The sequence below is a fragment of the Chenopodium quinoa genome, unplaced genomic scaffold, assembly GCF_001683475.1.
Source record: "Chenopodium quinoa cultivar QQ74 unplaced genomic scaffold, ASM168347v1, whole genome shotgun sequence".
In the NCBI taxonomy this organism is placed as follows: Eukaryota; Viridiplantae; Streptophyta; class Magnoliopsida; order Caryophyllales; family Amaranthaceae; genus Chenopodium; species Chenopodium quinoa.
In genome coordinates, this window is record NW_018745063.1 from 1,815,338 (window position 1) to 1,836,513 (window position 21,176).

Below are 21,176 nucleotides of genomic sequence, written 5' to 3' on the forward strand. Positions count from 1 at the left end.
CCAAAATGTGGACTATCTTTTGTACTAGGACATAATTATTATATATATATGTACATAACCCTAATTTCGTAGGTCGGTAATTAATTTTTTTAAAAGAACAATTTTAGGACTCAATATTTAGTTTTTTTTTTTGTCGATTAATCATTAAAAAAATTCAGGTTTGAAAATGCAGAAAATTACAAAAATTTGTTTTGGGCTGGAAATACAATTTGCGACGGAATATTTCGTCGTAATTTACATATTTGCGACGGAATTTTCCTTCGCAAAATATAATTTGCGACGGAATTTTCCCTCGCAAAATATAATTTACGACGGAATTTTCCATCGTACAAATATACATTGCGACGGAATTTTCCGTCGTAAATTATATTTTGCGACGGAAAATTCCGTCGAAAATTATATTTTGCGAGGGAATTTTCCGTCGTAAATTGTGTTTTGCGAGGGAACTTTTTCCGTCGCAAATTTGCGACGGAACTTCATCAAAGGACAATTCCAAGTCCGACGATATTATTTCCGTCGTAAATTCTGTCGTAAATTTGGTTTACGACGGAATTTCCGTCGTAAAATGGCCATTTTCCTACAAAGGGTTTTCCGACAACCATTTACGACGGAATTCCGTCGTAAACCAACTTTACGACGGAATTTACATAGTTTACGACGAAATTTTTCCGTCGCAATTAAGGTGTTTTCTAGTAGTGGTATCATGTGGTTTGATCGAAATTATAGAATTATTGAAGAGAAAGAGAAAGAAGAGAGGAAGAAGCAAGAGGGAAAGAAAGAGATTTCCAAATTGGAAAATGAGGTTTTTTGTTTGGAATGGAAATTGGAAATCGATATTATGCAATACTACTATAAAAAAGAAACTCCCACAAAAAAAAAAAAAAAAAAAAAAAAAAAAAGTGGTTATGTCTTTTATTAAAAAAAAAAATTAATTTTTTTTTAAGAAATAAATTTTTTAGGAAAAAGCCACGTGATACTCTAGATTTCTTGTAAATGTTCTTGTTTTGAAATAGTATATAGATTTCACTATTGGCAGCTTCTTTCCAATGAAAAGATTTTGGAGACGACATGGCCTCTTTAAAAGTTTTAGGCTCATCTTCTAACACGAAAGTTAGAAAATCTGGACCAAATGACGTAGATAATCCGAACTTTAATGTGAATTTGCTTCTAATGGTCCTAACCAATTATATAACTTGTTATCACAAGTCACATGACATGTGTCAGCATGTGACTGGTTCAAAAAAATAAAAATAAATTAAATAAAATCTAAAATAAAAGTACAAATTTTTTTAAAAGAATCTTAATTATAAACAAAATAAAACCGGTACCCCAGTCCACCACCCTTCCCAACCAGCCATACCTCCTTTCTTGCCGCCACCGCTGTCGACCAACCTCCCCTACCTCCGACGCCGACTAAGACCCATCCCCGCCCTTTCCCCATCCCCGACCTCCTTTCTCGCCGCGCTACCACCCTACCAAACTCGAATCCCTTAATACCCAATTACCCACCCTCCCTTCTCTATCACGAATAGCTCCCCTCCCCTAAGCTGCGATGCTATGCGTGGATGCTGGTGCGAGAACTGCTAAGCTGCAATGATGATACTTGGTGTTTGTGCGTGGCTAATTTGGTGGTGATTTAGAAGGTGATCGGTGCGTTGGCAGGGAAGCTCGGGCAACGACAATGGCTGTGGGCGTAGGGTAAGGGGGAAAGGGAGGGGTGGGTTGGCTGACGGTGGAAATGGTGAATCTGGGTGTCGGCGTGGCTGGTCACTGGGGCGGGGGATGGCTGGGGTATTGGGGTGGATGCTGGTTGTGGTGGAGATGGTTTAAATGAAAATAAATAATCCCATCTATGCCCGAACTGAAAATAACAAACCCACTGTTTGATATTTACGAGGCAAACCCACCTTTATATGCCATCTTCTTTTAATGAACTTTAACCTGTTGGTGACCAAGTTTAGAAGGTTGTATGCCACGTGTCAAATCTTAATTGGTGAATTTCATTATTTAATAAAAAAAATAGAAAATAAATTTTTTTTAAAAAAAACCCAGCCACCAACTCCGTCCGACCAGCCACCTTGAAACCCCAGCCACCGCCAAAAATCGGCCGGCTGTTTTTGAAGGTTAAAGAAGTTGATGAGGCTGGGATGGAGGTTTTCGGCTGATTTGCGAAGGGTTATAGGAGTTAATTGGGGCTGAGATGGAGGTTTTCGACCATTTTGCGAAGGTTAGAGGGTTAATCAGGGATGTGATGGAGGTTTTCAGCCGTTTTGCGAAGGTTAGAAGGTTAATCGGGGATGGGATGGATGTTTTCGGCCGTTTGTGAAGGTTAGAGGATTTTTTCAGGGCTAGCAGGTGTTTTAAGGGTGGTGGTTATGGTGGTTTCGAGCTGGGGGTAGGATTTGGGTTAGGGGGTGGTTTTAATTCGGGGGTAGGATTTAGGTTAGGGCCCTTAGGGGTGATCAGCGAGGTGGTTGTTTGTATTGGGGGTTAGGGTGGCAGCCGACCGGTTTTTTGGCGGGCCTAGGGTAAGGGCTAGGGTTTCGCGGTGGCTTGAGGGGCGGCTGGTGGGTGGTGGGTTTTTTTTTTGTTTTTTTGTTTTTTTTTTTTGTCTTTAACTTTTTTTATTTGAAGCGACATGTGGCTTAAAAAATAAAAAATAAAACATTTTAACTTGTTTAATAGGTTGTAGGTAAAAAAGTTCATTAAAAGAAGATGACATACAAAGGTGGGTTTGCCTCGTAAATATCAAAAGGGGGGTTTGTTATTTTCAGTTCGGGGAAAGGTAGGATTGTTTATTTCCATTTTTCCTTTTTATTTTTTTACTTATTTTTAAATTTTTTTTTTTATTATTTTTAGAAAAATTTAGTTTTAAAATTGTTAGTTAAAAGTTAATTAGTAATTAGTTATCTTTTCTTTAAAAAATTTATTTTCGACCAATCAATTAATGACACGTGTAAATTAAATTTATATATATATAAAAATTATCTATTCAACAGGCTAAAGGTTACTTGGGACCATTGGAAGAAAATGCACATTAAAGTCCGGATTATTAAAAAATAATCAAAAGTTGGGATTATTTTGGGCGAATTGAGCAAAGTTGGGATTATTCTTGTTAATTTTTCCTATTACTAATTCATCAATGAACTTTAGAAACTATAATATATTGTAATACGAAAAGCAACAAAGATATAAAATAAAAAAAGGCAAAATTTGTCTCCCAGGATATAATGGGTTTCGTTTCTTATAAAATGGTATTGTAATTATAAGAAACCAGTGAACAAACTAGTTTAGAGTAACCGCAACTATATGCATGTGCATTTAGATAGATTAATTAAAAACTAATATATTCAATCCCCATAAATCAAAACAACCAACAATTATATATAGACAAAGAAACATGGATGAAAAGGTGTAAGTAATGAAATGACACAATTATCCATTATAACTACTAAAGAGTTAATAAAATAACACAACTATTCACATTAACAATTATCAATGAAAAGTTACAATTATCCAAATATACAATCCGATATTCATACAAATTATCATACAACACGACTCTACATTAGGTAAGTAATTCTTCATTAATACAAAAAATATTTACAGAATAAATATCCAACAGTAAATACCAAAATAAGGTTTTGAACTTTAAAACCTTTTGAGGAAAAATTTCGTGAGATAATAACGTAGTGAAGGAAAAAGAATCAGTTGGGACAAAGGCAGGGTCAAAAGAAATAATAGTATAGCGCGCATTTTCTCCCCTTCAAACCACGTGTATTTTTTTTAAATGGATGAGAAATACTCTAACCGTACCTTAACTTTCACGGTTTTTTGATCTGATATTTGCAGGTCAGATATTTTAATAGTAAAAGGGGAAGTATAACAGATCCTCACCTATAAATTGTTTCATGTGAGGATTGAATCCCTAATCTTAAAGTTAAAAGGTGTATTTTTTCCCACTAAGAGCGTGTTCGGAAAAATATAATTGTGAAGGTAGCTGTCAGTTGTGTAGGTAGCTGTCACTCTCTCAATTGTCAACAAGCTGTTAGCTGTGAAGTTAGAAAATTTAGGTAAGAGTGTTCAGTAAAGTAGCAGTTGACTAGATGTTACATTTAAAAATCAATATTTCATATTTAATACTATAGATAAAATTTTCAATAGATACCTCAAAAGCTACCTCTAATTTCAAAAGCTAATATTTCTAACTTTTCTTAAAAACTACCATTACCACTAAAAGCTACCCAAACCACTACTTTGCTAAACACTTAGAGCACCCACAATGGTGGGGAGCACCCTCCCGACAACTTTCTCTCTCTCTCTCTCCTCCATTTGAGCTACCTCACCATTGTAGGAGGTGACTCATGGGTAACCCATAAGTTGGGGATGCCCTCTCTGGCGGGTCACTTGACGCCTCAACCCACGTGAAGTTGAATGTTGCGTTTCATATATTTTTGCCATTTATTGCTGAAAAACAATACCGTTTGATTGTTTTTAAAAAAAAAATTGAAATTTCTGACGTGCCTCAGGGAGGACGCAGTCCGCCAGATTTTCGCCATGTGTCCACTTACTTTTGTGTTGATTAAATTGAAGTCGTTGATTTTATAGTTGTTGGAGCTTATATTTTTAAATGAATTTTATCTCTTAAAAAACTTTCAACGGTAATAAAAAAAAATCTGCTCTGAATTAAAAAAAATAAAAATAAATAAATAAATAAATAAATTACCAACGACTTTCTTATATTTTTGCCTATAAAAAGAGACCAATATTGCCTATGTTATTCACACTCAAATTTTTTACCATCCCTCTACTAACCCACAAAAGATAAGTTATATATTATCTAAACCTAAAAAAATAATAGTAGTCCTAATTATGGATCCTAATATTCCTAATAATCAAGGAAATAATTTCTACTCCCCACATAACCCAAATAATCCAAATTACCAAATTAGTTCCTATTCTCCAAATTTTCAAGCTAATCTCCACTTTGATCCAAATGGTCTTGCTAATCCAAATGTTCAAAGAATTTTATATTATAACATTCCTAACCGACCAATTATAAATCTTAATTAGCAGTTTCCTAACCAGTTTCAACAACAATTTCCTAACCAATTCCAACAACAATTCATGAATCAAATTCCCCAAAATTTTTCTTCTGGTTTAATGTTCCCAATGTCTCAACACGTTGGAAACCAAGTGGAGAACAGTCCAACAACTCCCGGGGGAGATGGAAGTAGCAACAAAACTCCTCCTGAAAGAAATGTCAATGATGATGAAAATGACGATGATGACGTTGATGGTGAAGATCTGCAAGATAGCAACACCACCTCGTCAAATGCAAAGTGGGGTGCACAAGAAGACGATGCACTTGTCTCAGCTTGGATAGAATGTGCGAATGAAGATCCGGAGACAACAACTGATCAGAGATTGGCTATGATGTGGAAATCCATATATGATTTGTATGAGCAAGCTAGGAAAGACAATTCTTCCACTATCCGCCGCAGAACCTTGAGAGCTATGAAAGGTCGTTGGGGTAGAATAAACAAAGATGTAAGCCTATGGGTTGGGTGCTATGCTGCGGCACAACGTAGAAATGCAAGTGGTACCAACACTTACAATGTCATGACTGAAGCTCAAGAAATGTATAGTGCATCATGTAACGGAGCCCAGTTCACTTTAATCAGTATATGGGATGTGTTAAAAAAATCTGATAAATGGAGGCTAACAAACAAGCAAGTGCCGAATACTAGTGAAAGTGATAGCTCCAAAAGTTCAGATCCAGATACTCCAACGGAAGCAGGTCGGCGTGGACGTCCAGATGGGGTGAAAAAGGCAAAAAGAAAAGATAAATCTGTAGCTAGTTCTGGAATTAGTAGTTTAGATTCGTTTACTCAAGCCCTATTAGAGATGAATGTGATGAAAGAACAATACAAAAGTGTTGATGAGAAGCGAGCTGATGTAGCGCAACAAATGTTGGATTATCAAAAGGAGCGAGATGTTGAGAAGAAAAAAAGGAAAAGAGGTTCAAGTTATTTAGTGTTCTACTTGCAAAACCAAACCTCTCTGAGGACGACCAACAACTATTTCAGAAATTGAAAGAGGAGTTCAGCCACCTTTTAGGCTAGTTATTCATGTTGTTAGTTTAATATTATTTTAAGTTAGTTTAAGCTTCTTCAACGTTTGCCTTAATTTATGTTGTTGTTCATTTTGTATGATTTAACAATTGTTTTTAGAGCATATGTAAAACTTGTTTTAATTAATGTTATTTAAATATAATTGAAGTCATTGACTTGTCAATGAAGAAACTCTTTAATCTCATCTTCTAGAGATATGTGAACAAACATTGGTTTGCAGTGGGATGGAAATCTGCAAACCTTATCAGTAATCTCATCTTCTAGAGTTACGTGCCTATATAATAATTCATAATTGGATAGAAATTAGGATATATGATCAGAATGATCAGAACATCTCATCATCTAGAGTTGTGTGCCAATACATGCTTTGTTTTGTAATTGGATGGAAATCTGAAAACCTTATCAGAAATCTCGTCTTCTACTTTTTTGTGCCCATACATTATCTCATTTGTAATTGTTTTTAAATCATTTACAAATTTCTATATCAGGCCTATTCACTTTGTAGTTCAACACACAAACAAAAATACCCTTCCTCACAAAATAATCTCACATTAAACACTACTTTTACCATATATAAAAAATGAATTCTGACTTAAATTCATGTAGTTTATCAAGTTCAGGTATTTTCGATTATATGGTGAACGACTATGTTGAGTGGCATGAATCAATTACTCAGAGGCGTAAGGAAGAGGAATTAATTGAGGAAGCGATCAATTCAGCTGTTGTCCCCCTTGTTACCTCTACTTTTCAGGTCCCATTCACTCCCAATCCAAAGAAGCAAAGGTGGTACGTACCAAGAGATCGTGAAGATGATGATACACGGTTATATAATGACTACTTCAGTCCCAAACCACTTTATAATGACGATATGTTTCGTCGAAGATTTCGCATGCGTAAACACGTTTTCACGCGCATTGTTGAGGAGCTAAGTGAAAGTAACGAATACTTTCGACAAAGGGCTGATGCCACTAGAAGACTTGGTGCTTCGTCTTTTCAAAAATGCACTGCGGCAATGAGGATGTTGGCTTATGTTATAGCAACCGATGCAGTTGATGAATATCTCAAAATTGCGGCAAGTACAGCAAGAGATTGTCTCCAACACTTTGTTGAAGGGGTTAATTGTTAAATCATACAAAATGAACAACAACATAAATTAAGGCAAACGTTGAAGAAGCTTAAACTAACTTAAAATAATACTAAACTAACAACATGAATAACTAGCCTAAAAGGTGGCTGAACTCCTCTTTCAATTTCTGAGTACCTGAGGAGGGCAACACCTTTAGATGTAGAGCGACTTCTTTGTGAAAGTAATGTTCGTGGATTCCCCGGTATGTTGGGGAGCATTGACTGCATGCATTGGGAGTGGAAAAATTGTCCACGTGCATGGAAAGGAATGTACCAAGAAGTAAAACTGCGACCATAATTTTAGAAGCTCTTGCTTCCAAAGACTTGTGGATATGGAATGCTTTTTTTGGCACACCTGGTTCACTAAATGATATAAATATCCTCCAACGGTCGCCAATGTTCGATGATATTTGTGAAGGTCGAGCCCCAGAAGTGAGTTTTAATGTGAATGGAAATAGATACAATATGGGATACTACCTTACAGATGGTATATATCCAAAATGGGCAGCATTTATCCCAGCCATCAAGCTTCCACAAACTGCTAAGCAAAGATTATTTACGAGGAAGCAAGAAAGTTATCGCAAAGATGTTGAGCATGCCTTCGGAGTGTTACAAGCTCAATTCGCAATAATACAACCAGCTCTCGCATGGTCGACAGAAATCCTATGGGAAATTATAATGGCATGCATTTATCATGCACAATATGATTGTTGAAGATGAGCGAGAGAACTATTTGCATTACGATGCATCTGAATTTATTACTGATCAACCTCAAAATATAGCCGGGTCTTTAAACCAAGATATTAACCAACCATTCACTGTGAGAGAAGGACGACTACGTAATCTCAGTTTAGCGGGTTACATGGAAAACATAAATAATGTCCGAGACAGGGAGACTCATGTGTCATTGAAAAAAGACTTGGTTGAGCACGTATGGAGTCTTTTTGATAATGAATAACGATATCAAGTAGTCGGATAATTATTTTCTTATGTAATGTTTTTTTTTCATTGTTATGTTTTCCCATGTTCTTTTCAGTTCCGTAATGAATTAAATGTGATATTGTTATTTTACGAGTAATAATATTTAAGTCTTTAATATATTTTTTTAATAATATTTAAATTAATCATGTCATTATTACGAATACTTTGATAATTATTACTAAAAATTATTACGTAAACTAAATCAATGACAAATTCAAGAACTTATAGATGTCATTAGTTCGACTAATATGTTTATTAGAAGAATAATTAAACATAAACTCCATTGGTAGGAGAGACAAAACATGAAGAGGTATTGATAAAAGTAGGAGAGAGAATGGTGGGTGTAGACACCTAAAAATGTCTCCCCAAAACCAAACCCGATGATGAACACCTTTCATCACCATTATTGATCGAGTTGAGTATTTAATCTTTGGAGTGATTAAATCCATGTTCTATCCAATATATTTCATGAACCAATCCTATTTCTAGCTCATTTCCATAAACCATAACCTATTTTTCACTTTTCGTGTCCACATCGCAAAACCGAGAGAAATCGACTTTATGGCTATATAATTTTGATCAAATTATTATTATTTTTTATAGTCCTTGAAATAATCTTTCCAACCATATATCATAAGCCCAATTCCGAGCTATAACGAAAAAGATATGAGCAAAACTCTAAACTCGGCCCAAAATCGACACCCTTCCACTAAAACGGCCATATCTCAAAATATACAAATTATTTTGACCTGATTCTAATTGGGTTGGAAAGTAGACTTGATAAGATTTCCAATGATATATTATATGCCTTATTCTGAGTTATGGATCAAAAGTTAAAATGATTTTAAAAACGGGTAAAAAAAATTGGAATCACCGCGCACAGTGCAAAAGCACCGTGTCACGGGAGTGTGCCCCGTCTGACGGTGCCTTCCCCCTTCTGACGGTGGCTGGTGCCGTGACACGGTACTGTACATCGTGTCACGGTGCCATTTTTGAAGCTTTTTCGCGTCAAATTCCACCGTGGCACAGTACCTGTTACCGTGACACGGTACCTGCTGCCGTGACACGGTATTTCTCATGTCACGGTGCTTTTCCAGTGTAATTTCCGCATTTTCCCATACTGTGACACGGTGTACTGTACCGTGCCACGGTGCCATTTTTGAAGCTTTTTCGCGTCAAATTCCACCGTGGCACGGTACCTGTTACCGTGACACGGTACCTGCTGCCGTGACACGGTATTTCTCATGTCACGGTGCTTTTCCAGTGTAATTTCCGCATTTTCCCATACTGTGACACGGTGTACTGTACCGTGCCACGGTGGACACTGCCATGTCACGGAATTTTTCTCGTGTCTTTTCCGCGTAAACCCTTCACGCGTTTTCACTACCCGTAGGTCAAATATTTCCCATGTCACTCCAGTTGTCCACCGCGTCACGAGATTTTCCCCCGTCTAACGGTGCCTTCCCCCATCTGACGGTGCCTGGCACCGTGTCACGGTGTTTTCTGCCGTGTCGCGGTGTTAATTTTTAGGGTTTTTTTTTTTTTTTTTTTATCTTTTTAGGGTTCCGTGTGTTCCCTCTACTCAATTTCCCTATAAATAAGACCCTCATTTCTGCAGTTTGGGGCATCAAATCCTTCTCTCATTCTCTCTTTTACACCAAAAATTATTATATTCTCTCTCTCCCATATTCTAAGCTTTAAACCTATATTCCTAATTACACCATTCTTCCCTTAAGCACTCCAAGGAGTCCATACTTAACCCGAGGTTTCGTCCTTAAACCAAGGCATGAAAGGTACACATAACTGAGGGTTTGGACCAAATCAATTCTACTTTTTATTTAATTTAATTTCTGTTTGATTTATATATTTTATTGAAGTTACTAACAATTTATTCATGATGTAGCGATTTAAAGTAACGCGCGGAATGTGAGTAATTAATTAATTTAATTACTTATTTTATTTTTAATATTGCTAATATCATGATTAGGTTTATTATTATTTGATTTGACTAACACTATTATTGTTGAACTGCTTCCAATATTAATGTTTATTCTATTATTTTTATTGATCACCATATTGCATGTTTAAAGGAAATATGTAATTGAAAATCACGCCTAATAAGATAATTTGGACAACCGATTTAGGTTCCTTTTAATCTTGTTATTTAATTCAAGTGATCAAAAATATTTTAGAATTATGTGTTGCATTAATATTTAACCAATTTAGCCTAATAATAGTTTGGAGCAAATTCAATATTTTGTTTGTATGCCTTTGAGATTGTAGGAATCATTTTTCACTATAAGAATCGAGTAGAGGCCAATACGGGCGAATGTGACTCCATAACTCACTTCGTACCATCATCCTCGATCCTCCTTTCGTGCATCCGAACCACATGGAGTTAGTAATCTCATGGATTATGAATGGGGTGTAACCTTCACGGCTCAATCGTTGTTGTCTTTCGTTGTCCCTTAATCGTGGTTGCCTTTTATGATCCGTGAACGGTTTACAAGTTCCTTAAAAACTTGTTGGCGGCTCCCTACTTTCCTTGTCCCTAATCGTATATGTTAATTCTCACTTTCTATGAGTGTCAAGCATATTCACACATGCTTTAACGTAGGTACACTTCGAGCGACGCCTACAATGGAGTTACTCACCATTGTAGGAAAAATAAAGAGAGTGACTCAAGATAGTGGAATATGATGTGGAGGGGGAAAAGTAGGGAAGAGAAAATTGTGAGCCACCCCACCATTGTGGGTGCTCTTACATTTTTTTTAAGTTGTGGTTTGACCAAACCACTAAAAGCTACTCAAATGCTAACACCGAATATGTCCTAAACCAAGCTTAGCTTAATGAGCGGAGGAAGTAATTGTGTCCTAAACCAAGCTTAGCTTAATGAGCGGAGGAAGTAATTGCATATTTGCATACATACACAATCAAATGGACCAAATTTGAGTCTTTATCAATATAATCAGTGAAACTAATCCGAGAAGAAAAGAGTAAGAAGATAATTGGAGCCTTGTGAGCAGCTGTGGCCGCCTATATCCAAATAAAGGGATATACTTTGACGCGGTGACCCCCTGGTTTTATAAAGCTTTACTGTAAAAAAAAGAGATGAACCTATAAGCTTAAAGACAGATAGATGTGGGCCTTACAATTTGGACGACATTTCATTTCATTCCCTTTCATTCAAAATTGAACGCAACAATAATAAAGTTGGCAGTATCATATCATCACTTCTCACTCATTCACACACTCCTTCACTTTGCAATTATTAATTCATTATCCCACACGGTTACCCATTTCTTGTTTTTGGGTCGGATCCCATTTTCTCTCTCTTCAGGAACACTTCTTTTCTGGGTTAGTCTTTTCCTCACTTCATTTTTAGTACAGTACTAGTTTTGGCTGTTAATTTGTTTAATTTCAGATTTATGCTTGTTTTTGCTAATAATGGTGTTTGTTTTGGTTTATTTTTTCATATGTGTGTTTGAATGGTCACTGTTTTGCTTTGATTTAAAAGAAAGCTTTTTTTATTGTGGGGTTGAGGAAATAATTTGGTTTCAATTTTGTCCCCTTTAATTATTTGAATTTGATTAAAGTGATATCATGAATTAGAATTAATTTGAAGTAAGTTGGATAGTAATTATGTTGCATTGTCAAAGTTGTTCATTTGGCTCAACTAGTGAACTAGGTAGTAATTTCTGTTTGTCATGAAATGCCATTGAATTATTGATTTTGTCAAAGCTCGTTTTCATAATTTCATTATATTATGTCCATAAATTTATGGGTTTTACCAATTTGTTGAACTTGAATGCAACACTTTGAGCCCCTGGGTATTCTATTGCCTTTGTTGGATTTTAGGATATGTTCTGGTATGTTTTCGAAGAGATTTGGGTTGATAGGAATAAGTTAAATTCGATCCATTTTCGTGTTTTTGTTTATGAGACATGTAAGTAGTTTGCACTTTGTAGTTACATATACATTGGCCCTACAAGTAAAAACACCTGTGGTTGGTATTCTGCAAGACTGTGGGTAGGCATTTGAGTAGTTAATAAGGGTCATATATTGGCAAAGTGACTGTATTAGGGCATAAATCATGTTTTTTTATGCGTTACCTTCACATTTATGTTGTTGTTGCATACTAAATTCAATTTGTTTTTGGTATGCTTGTGTAGGATGGGAGGTGGAGTGAAAGAGTCCTGGTTTAGTAGTTTATGGGGGATTTCGCGAAGAAATGGTTCGCATTCTGAGAAAGCTGTAATGGGAATTCTAGCTTTTGAGGTGTCAACTTTGATGTCTAAGGTTGCTAACTTATGGAATTGTTTGAGTGATAATCATATATCGCAGTTGAGGGAAGATGTTATTAACTCGCCCGGGATTGTAAAACTTGTATCAGATGACGAAAACTTTCTCATGAACCTTGCTTTTGCGGAAATCGTTGAGAATTTGTGGTACGCTGCACACTCTGTCACTAGGTTAGGAAAGAAATGCTCTAATCCTGTATATCATTGTTTGGACCAACTTTTAAGCAGCCCTCTTGAGAACTCTACCGAATTGTATGGATGGGAATATAGATGGAAGAAGATGGAGAAGAAAGTTAAGAAACTGGAGAGTTTTGTTGCTGCTACTTCACAATTGCATCAAGAGATGGAGGTGCTGGTGGAGCTTGAACAAACATTGAGAAGAATGCAGTGCAATCCAGAAACCAGTCGAGTAAAATTGCTTGAATTTCAGCAGAAGGTCATTTGGCAGCGTCAGGAGGTGAAAAACTTACAAGAAATGTCCCCTTGGTCTAGGACATATGATTACATAGTGCAGCTTCTGTCAAGATGTCTAGTTACTATAATTGAGAGGCTTAAATTTCTGCTTGGAATTAATGAAGTGATATATTTGGACAGAAATCACACGACAGGGCTTCAGCCTACAGCTGGATCCCTGATACGGAGTCGATCATTTGTACAATCTTCTGTTTATCCCTCTGAAACTCATAGCTCTATCTTTTATTCAGGACCTTTGGTTAGATCGAGCTCTTTACTGGGATTGCCAACCAGAAGTAAGAGAGCTAGCAAAAGGCAACAGAGACAGACTCTTCAGAATGAACATAATCCACACAAAAAGTTCCCATTTTTAAACACAAAACGATTTGCTCAATCAGGGCCATTTAAAGGATGCATGATTGGTGGAAGTAATTCTCCAGTAGTTGAGAGCTGTATGCCAACAAGCAGTGGGCCTTCAAGTTCCGCAGCTATTGTGTTGAGTGATGTGGATGGAAAATTGAACAATTTGGATCCTTCTTCTCATGACAGCACATTTCCCACAAGTAGCTCGGTTTATCTTTCACAGTGTATATTGTCAAATACTCCTCCATTTTCTCTGGGAAGTGCTGCCTTAAGTCTCCATTATGCAAATATTATTATATTAATTGAAAAGCTTGCTTCATCGCCTCACCTGATTTCCCATGATGCAAGGGAGGATCTGTACGATATGTTAACAACAAGCATAAGGAGCATGTTGAGGGCTAGACTAAAACTTTACACCAAATCCTTTGCTTCCTCAGCCTATGATTCTGCCCTTGCTACGGAATGGAGTCTGGCTATAGCAAGAATGTTAGAATGGCTTTCTCCTCTTGCGCATAACACAGTTAGATGGCACTCTGAAAGGAATTATGAGAAGCAGCATATTGTTTCCCGTGGGAATCTTCTTCTAGTGCAGACTTTGTATTTTGCAAATCAATCAAAGGCTGAAGCTGCAATTATCGAACTTTTGTTGGGTTTGAACTATCTATACAGATTTGGCAGAGACGTGAATGAGATGGTTTTCTTGGAAGCGAATGGTAACCGAGTTTATGATGAATATGCAATTCAGGCAGATACTATTGCTTGCAATGCTTGATAAAATTGGGGCAGACCTTCTTGGTTTATCTAATGATAGTGGTACACATACAGAGAAGTGCTGTATTTTTGGAAGCTTCACTATAAGTTGGTAAAGGGCCATGCCGGACTCAGTTGTATGGAGAAACCTTTGTTTCACATAACGAGGAATCCATCAGAAATAGCAGATGAGTTAACCATCTTTTTATACAATAGCTATACATTGTTTAACTGTATCTTAGATTGCATAACTTGTTCTTCTCCCTTCTTCTTGCCAATCTGTAGCCATCATATTAGACTGTTGTAAAGCATAGTTTATATTTTACATGAGATGTGTGATGTGTAACCTCAGAATTTATGTTTGATGTCTTCTTCCTTTACATCCTTTACTTGTGTAAGTATCAGTCTGGCTTCTACTATGCAGATTTTCATCTTTTCTGCTCTTATCTTGTCAAATTCAGTTTATTTCTCATTTGAATATATATATTTTTGTTGGTTGAATGTTTTTAATGTGATGGGTAAAACAGGCTGATTTTTTTTGTTGGAAGGTGGAGATGGGGAGAAGGCCACATTTCATTTGATAGGAATAGAATGTCTTTTTAATTTTCAAACTCGGATGTTGAGTGGTGGTTTTTGTTTCTGTTGTAGACCTACATCATATAAGGCTTGTTCCACATGCCATCTCAGTTTTAGCGTTCAGTCCTTTAGTGGTTGTGCTGAGGCAAAAATGCCTTCTGTCTGGTGATGGTATAATGAGTTTTGTGAGCTGCCTTGTAGGTTTACATGTCCCAACTTTGACTGCTGTTTTTAGTACTAAGTTTTTGCTGATGAAGACCATTATGGTTCTCATTAAGAGAAGTGCATTTTTCAGATAGCTACTCATCTTTGTTGTTGGTCTCCTAGCTGTCTTGTTCTTTGGTTGGTTTAGTTTTGGATTGTCATGGACCTGAGTGTTTCTATAAATACTTTTTTTTTTTAAAGAATGTTTCTACTCATACTTTGTATATTATAATGTCTTTGGATAATTGTGCTTGAAGGGAAAGAAAGAGGAAGTGTATTGACAGATCTAAATTTCTGTATTTGGATATTTATTGGGGAAGAGAAGAAGAAAGAAAATTCAAGGGGAAATACAAACCTACTTCTCCCATCCTTCTCCTCCCTTTCCGTCAATTATTAACCAGACATACTATTTGTTTATGGACCTTAAGTGTATTAAAGTTTGTTGCAGAGAGCTCTGAAGCGGAAATGTCTTACAAAATTACTAGAATTACTACATGCCCCTAATTTTATCTTTTGAAATGTAAATGCCAACTTTCTTTATCTGCTTGATAATTATGTGAAAGATCACTTTTTTTTTAAGGGAAAGCTATAAGCCTAAAAGAGCATTATGTTTTTGCCTTTTACTTTCTTTATAAGGAAGAAACCGTAGACATGGTTTAATAGAACAAAGGGAGAGGAGTTGGTGCAAACAAAGTCTTATTATGTGGAATGAAAACTAGTAAATGTAGACCATATCAAGGTAGACGGATAATTCTCAATTTTTATTGTTATAACTTGCATCTTCAGCAATTTCGACATGTTTAAATTTGTAGCTTACATAACTCAATTAGATAGGCTCAGCACTTATCCCCTGTCAAACCTGTGATTGCCTAATTTATTACTCTTTTGATCCTAAATTGATATTCACACATGGAATTGTCACGTGACTTGAAAACCATTGTTAGAAGTAGAATTAAGATTGGATCGGGTAGAGAAAGAAAAGGCAAGAATGTTAGGAAAGGGTGTAAGAAGAAATGAGAAAAGTGTATATTTTGTTCTTTTTTGATGTTCCATACTCCTTTTGGGACTCGACGAGAGTTTGATCGTTACAGAAATGACTCATTTCCTGGTGCAATTTAGTTAGACATAATACTTCCTCGGTATCACTTTCAGCTGTACAAGTTTTCGTGCTGTCAACCTGATCTTATCCTCCCAATCAATTGTATCAGGGGGCTTTCAACTCTCTAGTTCCAGTCAAAATTGCGCAGTAGAGCACCTGATCTGAGATTTAACATTATTATGAGCTAGCAGATTCCTTGTACACATTCTTCTCCCTGCTCCAAAGGGTAGTAGTTCATATTGCTGCTCCTTTATTTTATTCTGTCATAATTTTACCCTATAAAACTCTCAGGCTTGAAGATAATGGATCATCCCAGCTTTCTGAGTCTTTCAATTCCGCATGTATTCACAAAAAACTTGTGTGCTACAGAAACCTCCTTTCTTGGTGCAAGCCTACAAGGAATGGGACTAGAGGATGTAATCAGAGAATTTCCTTGATCACTGCCTGTAAATATGGGAGATCGTTGATATCAGCCTCTTTCAACTGTCTTTGTTGTTCTACAATATGATAAAATTCCGATTACTTTAGGCATTGAATTGGGGTTTGCAAGGAGCTTTGTCATTGCCTTCTATTGTACTGGATTTTAACTCTACCAGCCATGAAATACTCCTGTAAGTCTTGTTTCACCAGTGTATAGTGGAACACTGAAAAAACTGAAGTTATGAAATTACAGTTTATTGAAGGCCTACATGTCTTGTGTATAAATGTATATTAAGTTGATAACCTTCCTAAGCTCCTAGTAATCTCAGATTTTTAGTACATGAATGTGTATAATTTTTTTTTTTTTTTTTTAACTTAACTTAGGATTTATAATTTCTATTTATTTAAAGAAATTGTAATGTCATTTTAATATTTTATGGCTCCGAACATAGTGTATATACTTTTTTCAAGGGTTAAAATTATATTGTACTCCATATTACTTTTTTTAGGTGTAAAAATTTTACTCCAATATATGCTTTTTCCTATTGCAAAGGGTCACTTTTTTTTTGGAGGGGTGAACATGTAAGAACTTTTTTCTTTTCCAAATCCAAGTGACCCAAATAGGGTTATTTACTAGTCCAAAAATGTATCGAATTAGACCATACTGAAGATTTATGATTTGAAATTTTAAAATTTAGAGAATGGACTAATTATGCTAGGATTAGATCTAATTGATTTGGATTTGAAGTAGAAATTCTATTTTGAATCTTTAAAAAATTACAACAATATGAAAAACCGAAAAAACAAAATGAAGAAAACTAATTGTTCAAGGCATATTTGAATACTTCATAATATAAAAACTTCCATGCATATTTGAGGATAAATTCACCTATTTTGAACGATTTGATACATAATTTTAATAAAAAAAAGGTCTAAAATTAGTTTAAAAAGATTTGGTATAGATTGGATGGAAGATAAAATGTTATAGTTTCAACTCAAGTATTATACATCCAATTTTCTAACTCCAATTGATTATAGCTCTATCTAATTGGTGAACACTTGCATTGCATTTATGGGAAGTTAATCTTCTGATTGATGAGCATGTTATATTACACGAAATACATACCATTTTTTATAAAGATGGTTGTGCGTCGAGTCCACATGCTTTGGGGTTAATTAGACCTTTCCCCAAATTTTTTAAAAGGTGAGGCCCATGCACAACTCAAACCCACATGCCATCGTACTAGGCAATGTTGTGCCTGCATGTCTATGTTGAATTATATTAATTTAGTTTTTTTTAGCGTGTATCTTATCAAGTAAAGGCGGCACATGCCTAACATAAAAAGCTTGACACATACAATAACATGTCGTGTCGTGTTGTGCCTACATGATATGAATTTTTTTTTACCATAAAATATGTTATGCTTTAGAGTAGCCTAACCTGGTGCATCTTTGATGTTACACGAATAATTACATTTTTTGTAGAATGGAATCCGTTTTTGTCCGATCCATTTTTGTCCGATCCATTTTTAGGTTTTCCGTTTGAATTGAAATTTATTGTAGTGGACTATTGAACTGTAGTCACTGTACACACTAACACACACTCATTCTTTCTCAAAGGTTCCTATAAAAATGAAACTTTTCAAATTCCAAATGCACAAACTGCATTTGCCCGAACACATTCTCTCAAAATTCAGAAATCCACATTTCATTACCGTTAATCTTCCTCACTCCCACACTCAAAATTCAAAAAATTGTCGGAGATGAAATCGGCGACGATGATGATGATGAGAGAGAAGGGAAAGTTCATCTATAAATTATACAGAGCAGTAACCTTTTCTCTAACTCCATTAATCCACCTTCATCTCCGATTTCGCAAATTCCGAGGTCTAGAACATTCTCTTCGATGGCCGGAGCGTCTCGGCCGCCCTTCTCTCAACCGCCCTCCTGGTCCACTTCTCTGGTTTCACGCCGTTTCTCTAGGTTTATTCTCTCCTCCATTGTTGTTCAAAGAATTAAACAAATGTTATTGTAATTGAATTTGGATTTTATTTTTTAATTTGTTGAATGAATGGATAGGAGAAGGAATGGCGGCGATTCCGGTGATTCGACGTTGTTTGACAGAACGACCTGATATTAACATTCTTATGACTACTACTACACTTGCTGCATTGTAAGTTTCATTCAAACCCAATTTATGTTTTGCAATTGCCTGAAAATCTTATTCTGCATAGTGAAATCTGATTTTGGTTATGATTTCAAGGTTAATTTTCTGAATTTTGTGTTTTAATATTCATTTTCGGAGTCTAATTGGAATGAATTTGTTCGAAATTTTGAAAGTCATTAAGAAGGAAACCATTTGGGTTACGGAGTACTAATTTTCTCAACTAATTAGTACCTTTTTTTTTTTTTTTCTTGCTCAATCAACAATAATGCAATACAAACTATAGAAATTGTTTGGAAATATACTAATACAACAAATAAAACTTTAAGTCATCATCTTTGCTTGATCCTGAAACCATTTGCCTTACAATATGTTTCTTGAAATGACAAAATTAACAAAAGTATTGGTCGTATTCCAAAGTCCAAAGAACTTGGGATACGATTGGAAGGATGGAGATGAAAAGGTCACAGGTATGAGTTCTTGGGATACGATTGGATGGATGGGGATAAAAAGGTCACGAGTAAAAATACCACGTAAACTATTTAATTCAAACCATTGGTCTAGAACTACAAGCAAAAAGGGGCTGGATGAAGGTGTGATCTAGGCCTATTAGCATAACAAGAGTCGGCTTTTCATGTGACATGGTAAACTTAAAATAGGAGAACACTTGTCTCTCTTTGAAGGAAGAGACTAAAGTGAACATGCTATGACCCCCCTACAAGAAAATTTGTCAAATTTGCTCATAGGTGATATGAATTAGATGATATATAATGCTACCTCTTCTTCTTCAATTTTTTTTTTTGGACAAAAGAGCTATCAAATAAAAAAACAACCAAAACAACAAATGTCAACCCAAAAAAAAACTAAAATAAAAAATACAACAACTGACGTCGCCGAGCACAACCAGCCAACCAATGAGCAGGAGTAACCCACATACGAGGAACCTTTTAAACATGACATACCAAAAGAGACCGAACACAAGCCCGCAATTCCTGGATAAGCCACCAAGCAGAAATTTCCATTGAGCCAGAAGGAGGAAGAAGAGTAAGGAGGGCAGCACAATCTGTATAAACCCGGATTTTTAAAAAACCTTTGCGAATAGCATACTCCAAACCCCATATACAAGCTTGAATCTCAGACTGCAACGTTGAACTTGCCATAAAAGCCCGACAACCACCTCCCAGAACCTCAGAAGAATGAAGATCACGGACTATCCAGCCTGCTCCCGCCCTATAAGTAGAGCAATCCCAGGCCCCGTCTACAATCAAACATGCCGTTGGAGAAATATAAGGTAACCCCCGCAGACACAACCACTTGACATCATGCCTAGCCTCCAAACTAACCGAACTAGAAGACCTCGTAAACCTCTTCCAATCTAGAGCCTGCATATTACGAATAACCCAATCTGACGCCAAACCAACAATTGACCCAGGCAACCAAACAGCATTCCTAAACCTCAAGTGATTACGAGAAGCAATGCCCTTCCAATTTCTTGATGACGAAAAAAGAGAAATTGTACCTGAGAACAAAATACTAAACGAAGGAAAGTGCATAAGATCCCATTGGATTCCCAACGCCCTAGATAACCAAAGACTACAGATAGCAGGACAATCCTGAATGTATGAGATACAGATTCCACATCCGCATGACAAAATGCACAAACTGGATCAACAGGGAGGCCTCGAGAATTGAAAGTAGTCGCTAAAGGAAGAGCGTCGTGCAGCAATTTACAACCAAATATTTTCCAACGAGGAAGAATTGGTTGTAAAAACTCCATCCCTAGTAAACTTCCAGTAAACAAAATCATCCATTAAACGCATAGGTCGATCCAAAGAAAGAATTCTAGCAGCAGAACTAGAATCAAACAACCCGTGAATAATAGTAGCATCCCACGCGCAAGAACGCGGATCAAGTAAAGAAGAAACAAGAGTCGGTCGAACCGACTTGGACGAAAGATTCTTAAAATGAATTGGTCCCCCCGGAACCCAAGAATCCTCTAAAATACGAACTCGAGAACCTGAACCAACCTTCCAACACAAACCCTTCGACACCAAGGACATCCTCGAAATAAGACCCCTACAACCCCAGGAGGGACGAGAAGTCGAGAAGGAGTTAGTAGAACAAAGAGTTGGATACTTCGCAGACGACAGAAGCCGAGAAACCAACAACTGAGGGCAGTGAATAAGTCGCCAACTTTGCTTCGCCAAGGGAAGAGTTAAAAGGGGAAATACTACGAATTCCTAATCCCCCTAAACCCTTCGGAAGATGGAGCAACGACGATGACCGAAGAGCCAATCCTCGATTAGAAGAAGAAGATTTCCACCTGGCTAACAAATTATCCATTCTGGAACATATAGATTCAGGAATTTTGAAAACAAACAGGATGTGATTAAAGGAGGCAATGAGCACTGAGTTAATAATAACAAGCTTAGCCGCCGGCGAAAGCCGGAGAGCTGTAAAGGCCTGTAGACGTTTGGCCACCTTATCCAAGAGGAACCAAACTCAGAGCATTTACTACGACCTAAATCAACAGGAAGCCCCAAATATGAACCCAATCTAGATTCAGATCGCATCTTTAAACAACCAGATAAGCTCGGTAATCCTCA

The 21,176-nt window shown here is 36.5% G+C and overlaps 4 protein-coding genes across 4 annotated transcripts in view; all 4 read left to right on the forward strand.

Annotated features, from left to right (window-relative positions):
- Positions 1–5,172: 5,172 nt before the first annotated feature.
- On the forward strand, positions 5,173–7,260 carry LOC110709309 (glutathione S-transferase T2-like). Its single transcript, XM_021887521.1, has 2 exons — positions 5,173–6,022; positions 6,755–7,260. Exons 1-2 carry the CDS (start codon positions 5,173–5,175, stop codon positions 7,258–7,260), a joined length of 1,356 nt encoding a protein of 451 aa, XP_021743213.1.
- Positions 7,261–7,517: 257 nt separating this feature from the next.
- Positions 7,518–7,973, forward strand: LOC110709310. Its single transcript, XM_021887522.1, has one exon. The coding sequence runs from the start codon at positions 7,518–7,520 to the stop codon at positions 7,971–7,973; it is 456 nt and encodes a 151-aa protein (XP_021743214.1).
- A 3,418-nt stretch (positions 7,974–11,391) lies between these two features.
- Positions 11,392–14,549, forward strand: LOC110709250. The gene is made up of 2 exons (XM_021887464.1): positions 11,392–11,597; positions 12,413–14,549. Exon 2 carries the CDS (start codon positions 12,414–12,416, stop codon positions 14,127–14,129), a length of 1,716 nt encoding a protein of 571 aa, XP_021743156.1. The 5' UTR covers positions 11,392–11,597; position 12,413; the 3' UTR covers positions 14,130–14,549.
- A 3,446-nt stretch (positions 14,550–17,995) lies between these two features.
- Positions 17,996–21,176, forward strand: part of LOC110709251 (probable 3-deoxy-D-manno-octulosonic acid transferase, mitochondrial) — a 36,736-nt gene continuing 33,555 nt past the window's right edge. The window contains exons 1-2 of the mRNA XM_021887465.1: positions 17,996–18,389; positions 18,486–18,579. Of these exons, the coding sequence (XP_021743157.1) occupies positions 18,170–18,389; positions 18,486–18,579 (314 nt within the window). The 5' untranslated portion in view covers positions 17,996–18,169. The remainder of the gene's footprint in view (positions 18,390–18,485; positions 18,580–21,176) is intronic.

Coding starts and splice junctions, on each gene's coding strand:
- LOC110709310 (XM_021887522.1), top strand. CDS start 7,518: ATGGAAAGGAATGTACCAAGAAGTAAAACTGCGACCATAATTTTAGAA.
- LOC110709309 (XM_021887521.1), top strand. CDS start 5,173: ATGTCTCAACACGTTGGAAACCAAGTGGAGAACAGTCCAACAACTCCC. Junction 6,023..6,754: donor GAAGAAAAAAAGGAAAAGAG/GTTCAAGTTATT, acceptor TATCAAGTTCAG/GTATTTTCGATTATATGGTG.
- LOC110709250 (XM_021887464.1), top strand. CDS start 12,414: ATGGGAGGTGGAGTGAAAGAGTCCTGGTTTAGTAGTTTATGGGGGATT.